Here is a 6,000-nt window from a genome sequence, read left to right on the forward strand (position 1 = left end):
TGAAAATGAAATATGTGAAAATGAAATGTGTGAAAATGAAATGTGTGAAAATGAAATGTGTGAAAATCAAATGTGTGAAAATCAAATGTGTGAAAATGATGTGTGAAAATCAAATGTGTGAAAATGAAATGTGTGAAAATCAAATGTGTGAAAATGAAATGTGTGAAAATGAAATGTGTGAAAATCAAATGTGTGAAAATGAAATGTGTGAAAATGAAATGTGTGAAAATGAAATGTGTGAAAAGGAAATGTGTGAAAATGAAATGTGTGAAAATGAAATGTGTGAAAATGAAATGTGTGAAAATGAAATGTGTGAAAATGAAATGTGTGAAAATGAAATGTGTGAAAATGAAATGTGTGAAAAGGAAATGTGTGAAAAGGAAATGTGTGAAAATCAAATGTGTGAAAATCAAATGTGTGAAAATCAAATGTGTGAAAATCAAATGTGTGAAAATCAAATGTGTGAAAATGAAATGTGTGAAACTGAAATGTGTGAAAATGAAATGTGTGAACATCAAATGTGTGAAAATGAAATGTGTGAACATCAAATGTGTGAAAATCATATGTATGAAAATGAAATGTGTGAAAATCAAATGTATGAAAATGAAATGTGTGAAAAGGAAATGTGTGAAAATGAAATGTATGAAAATGAAATGTGTGAAAATGAAATGTGTGAAAATGAAATGTGTGAAAATCAAACGTGTGAAAATCAAACGTGTGAAAATGAAATGTGTGAAAATGAAATGTGTGAAAATGAAATGTGTGAAAATGAAATGTGTGAAAATGAAATGTGTGAACATCAAATGTGTGAAAATGAAATGTGTGAAAATGAAATGTGTGAACATCAAATGTGTGAAAATCAAATGTGTGAACATCAAATGTGTGAAAATCATATGTATGAAAATGAAATGTGTGAAAATCAAATGTATGAAAATGAAATGTGTGAAAATGAAATGTGTGAAAAGGAAATGTGTGAAAATGAAATGTGTGAACATCAAATGTGTGAAAATCAAATGTGTGAAAATGAAATGTGTGAAAATCAAATGTGTGAAAATGAAATGTGTGAAAATGAAATGTGTGAAAATCAAATGTGTGAAAATCAAATGTGTGAAAATGAAATGTGTGAAAATCAAATGTGTGAAAATGAAATGTGTGAAAATCAAATGTGTGAAAATCAAATGTGTGAACATCAAATGTGTGAAAATCATATGTGTGAAAATGAAATGTGTGAAAATGAAATGTGTGAAAATGAAATGTGTGAAAATGAAATGGGTGAAAATGAAATGTGTGAAAATGAAATGTGTGAAAAGGAAATGTGTGAAAATGAAATGTGTGAAAATCAAATGTGTGAAAAGGAAATGTGTGAACATCAAATGTGTGAACATCAAATGTGTGAAAATCATATGTGTGAAAATGAAATGTGTGAAAATGAAATGTGTGAAAATGAAATGTGTGAAAATGAAGTGTGAAAATGAAATGTGTGAAAAGGAAATGTGTGAAAAGGAAATGTGTGAAAAGGAAATGTGTGAAAAGGAAATGTGTGAAAAGGAAATGTGTGAAAAGGAAATGTGTGAAAATCAAATGTGTGAAAATGAAATGTGTGAAAATGAAATGTGTGAAAATGAAATGTGTGAAAATGAAATGTGTGAAAATGAAATGTGTGAAAATGAAATGTGTGAAAAGGAAATGTGTGAAAAGGAAATGTGTGAAAAGGAAATGTGTGAAAAGGAAATGTGTGAAAAGGAAATGTGTGAAAAGGAAATGTGTGAAAAGGAAATGTGTGAAAATCAAATGTGTGAAAATGAAATGTGTGAAAATGAAATGTGTGAAAATGAAATGTGTGAAAAGGAAATGTGTGAAAATGAAATGTGTGAAAAGAAAATGTGTGAAAATGAAATGTGTGAAAATGAAATGTGTGAAAATGAAATGTGTGAAAATGAAATGTGTGAAAATGAAATGTGTGAACATCAAATGTGTGAAAATGAAATGTGTGAAAATCATATGTATGAAAATGAAATGTGTGAAAATCAAATGTATGAAAATGAAATGTGAAAATCAAATGTGTGAAAAGGAAATGTGTGAAAATGAAATGTATGAAAATGAAATGTGTGAAAATCAAATGTGTGAAAATGAAATGTGTGAACATCAAATGTGTGAAAATCATGTGTGAAAATGAAATGTGTGAAAATCATATGTATGAAAATGAAATGTGTGAAAATCATATGTATGAAAATGAAATGTGTGAAAATGAAATGTGTGAAAATGAAATGTGTGAAAATGAAATGTGTGAAAATCAAATGTGTGAAAATGAAATGTGTGAAAATGAAATGTGTGAAAATGAAATGTGTCAAAATGAAATGTGTCAAAATGAAATGTGTGAAAAGGAAATGTGTGAAAATCAAATGTGTGAAAATCAAATGTGTGAAAATCAAATGTGTGAAAATCAAATGTGTGAAAATGAAATGTGTGAAAATGAAATGTGTGAAAATTAAATGTGTGAAAATGAAATGTGTGAAAATGAAATGTGTAAAAATGAAATGTGTGAACATCAAATGTGTGAAAATCAAATGTATGAAAATGAAATGTGTGAAAGGGAAATGTGTGAAAATGAAATGTATGAAAATGAAATGTGTGAAAATGAAATGTGTGAAAATGAAATGTGTGAAAATCAAATGTGTGAAAATCAAATGTGTGAAAATCAAATGTGTGACAATGAAATGTGTGAAAATGAAATGTGTGAAAATGAAATGTGTGAAAATGAAATGTATGAAAATGAAATGTGTGAAAATCAAATGTGTGAAAATGAAATGTGTGAACATCAAATGTGTGAACATCAAATGTGTGAACATTAAATGTGTGAACATCAAATGTGTGAACATCAAATGTGTGAAAATCAAATGTGTGAACATCAAATGTGTGAACATCAAATGTGTGAACATTAAATGTGTGAACATCAAATGTGTGAAAATGAAATGTGTGAAAATGAAATGTGTGAAAATGAAATGTGTGAAAATGAAATGTGTGAAAATGAAATGTGTGAAAATGAAATGTGTGAAAATGAAATGTGTGAAAAGGAAATGTGTGAAAAGGAAATGTGTGAAAAGGAAATGTGTGAAAATCAAATGTGTGAAAATGAAATGTGTGAAAATCAAATGTGTGAAAATCAAATGTGTGAAAATGAAATGTGTGAAAATCAAATGTGTGAAAATCAAATGTGTGAAAATGAAATGTGTGAAAATGAAATGTGTGAAAATGAAATGTGTGAAAATGAAATGTGTGAAAATGAAATGTGTGAAAATCAAATGTGTGAAAATGAAATGTGTGAACATCAAATGTGTGAAAATGAAATGTGTGAACATCAAATGTGTGAAAATCATATGTATGAAAATGAAATGTGTGAGAATCAAATGTATGAAAATGAAATGTGTGAAAATCAAATGTGTGAAAAGGAAATGTGTGAAAATGAAATGTATGAAAATGAAATGTGTGAAAATGAAATGTGTGAAAATGAAATGTGTGAACATCAAATGTGTGAACATTAAATGTGTGAACATTAAATGTGTGAACATCAAATGTGTGAACATCAAATGTGTAAACATCAAATGTGTGAACATCAAATGTGTGAACATTAAATGTGTGAACATCAAATGTGTGAACATCAAATGTGTGAACATCAAATGTGTGAACATCAAATGTGTGAACATCAAATGTGTGAACATTAAATGTGTGAAAATCATATGTGTGAAAATCATATGTGTGAAAATGAAATGTGTGAAAATCAAATGTGTGAAAATGAAATGTGTGAACATCAAATGTGTGAACATTAAATGTGTGGACATTAAATGTGTGAACATCAAATGTGTGAACATTAAATGTGTGAAAATCATATGTGTGAAAATGAAATGTGTGAACATCAAATGTGTGAACATTAAATGTGTGAACATTAAATGCGTGAACATCAAATGTGTGAACATCAAATGTGTGAATATCAAATGTGTGAACATCAAATGTGTGAACATCAAATGTGTGAATGTTGTAAAGTTGAAAAAGTGGAGGCGAGGTCAAGATCATTGCACAACACAATAGTACAACAGGGAAGTAGAAGGGTGAGTTGTACAACTCTTACCCAACCAAGATGGCGGTAACCATGGACCCGTTAACATTGATGCCACATTCAAGGAAACAGGAGATAGAAGGGACATTCAAGATCTTTGGTTACACAGGAAATGCATCCAAAATTGGTGTACACAGTGGGAGCAGCTGCACGCCCTGCTCAATTATAAAGAGAATGTTGTTGTCGACCTTTTCCTGATTTTGATATTTTGTCAAGTATGGTCCATATCATGGTGTACACCTGCCTGACATCAGTATGTTATTGTAAACAGTGCATTGCCTTCTGCAGGATGATGCATCCAACAGTCAAGCCGACCGGAAGCAGTCCCTGGCCGGACATCAGGCATCGAGCCCTGACCCAAACATGGCGCCACGGTCCGCCATGCCGGTCTTGTGTCCCTTGGGTCTGCTCACGCTGCCATTGCTTCTGCTGCCCCTGTGATGGCCTCGCTCTTCCCAAACCTCGGGGCCTGCCCGGCCAGCTCGGCACTTTTCTCCGCTACTGTACCTCGCTGCTGGGTGCTGCCTGGAGGACGTTGTGATTGATACTCGACCAAGAATGATCAAAAATCCCTTCTTACACTCTTGAGCTGAAGTTACATAAAAAATGAGTCAAAACTTCCTTTTCCATTATCTGTTTATTTTTTGGAAGAACAATGAATGCATTCCAGACGGCAAATTGACAACGTGGATTATCACCGATGGGGGCACACACCACTCCATGGCATCACATTACCATCTGCATAAACTAAATAATCCAGTTTCATGCAATACCACACCACATGTGTCCCCTCGCATTCATAATTCAAACACCCTGCCGTGGAATCACACTCATACCATGTGCATTCCCAACCAAGTTGATGTCTCATGCACTCCATGGAATGACATTCATGTCACGTGCACTCCCAGAAGATCCCATGTTTGTCATATACTCCCACATGCAATCCCGTTCATACCAGACATGCCCATAGAATCCCTTTCATGCCTCATGCACCCCACTACCACGGTCACCATGGGATTCCAAGCATGCCACATACACCCACATGGAATCCCATTTATGCCTCATGTACCTCAAAAGGATCCCATTTGTGCCACAATTACCTTACCACATTTCCCACCCACCCCATCCCCCACTACTCCACCCCACACCATCCCCTCACCCCACTCTCCCATCCCCCACCCAATCTCTCATCCCCTCACTCCTCCACCCCATCTCCCACCCACCCATCCCCCACTCCTCCACCCCATCTCCCACCCTGCCATTCCCCACCCCATCTCCACCTCACCCAATCCCCCACTCCTCCACCCCATACCCCACTTCTCCACCCACCCAATCCGACACTCCACTCCATCTCCCTCACTCCCATCCACCACCCTATTTCCCACCCATCCCATCCCCCACTCCTCCACCCCATCTCACACTCTCCCATCCCCCACTCATCCACCCCATCTCCCACCCACCCCATCCCCCACTCTCTCATCGCCCACTCCTCCACCCCATCTCCCAACCACCCCATCCCCCACTCCCCCACCACATCCCCCACCACATCCCCCACCCACCCCATCCCCAATCCTCCACCCCATCCCCCCCATCTCCCACCCCATCCCCCACCCCATCCCCCACTCCTCCACCCCACCCCATCAATTAAATCTTTCCATCCCATTCTGTTTCATGGAAACCCAAAAGGTGTACCAAGGGATCTCATTCTCTTCTGTAAAACGTTGTGTTGAAAACCTCTGCAAGCCTCGGCTTACACTTGCTGTCACCTGATGCACTTAGCATTATGACGTCATTACTAATAAAGCAAAATGTAGTTTGGAGGTGATGAAAAATGTTTTATCACAATCGCAGAGAAATAGATAGAGAGAGCATTAACACAAACTGTT

At 35.6% G+C, this 6,000-nt stretch overlaps 1 protein-coding gene across 2 annotated transcripts in view; it reads left to right on the plus strand.

The window, feature by feature from the left end:
- Positions 1-5,564, plus strand: part of LOC137420554 (GDNF family receptor alpha-4) — an 80,204-nt gene extending 74,640 nt beyond the window's left edge. For both annotated transcript variants that reach the window (XM_068105703.2, XM_068105702.2), the window contains exon 8: positions 4,403-5,564. In XM_068105703.2, coding sequence (XP_067961804.2) covers positions 4,403-4,555 — 153 coding nt within the window. In that variant the 3' untranslated portion in view covers positions 4,556-5,564. The remainder of the gene's footprint in view (positions 1-4,402) is intronic.
- Positions 5,565-6,000: the final 436 nt, after the last annotated feature.

Source organism: Myxine glutinosa, chromosome 2, assembly GCF_964187855.1.
Source record: "Myxine glutinosa chromosome 2, kmMyxGlut1.1, whole genome shotgun sequence".
Classification (NCBI taxonomy): domain Eukaryota; kingdom Metazoa; phylum Chordata; class Myxini; order Myxiniformes; family Myxinidae; genus Myxine; species Myxine glutinosa.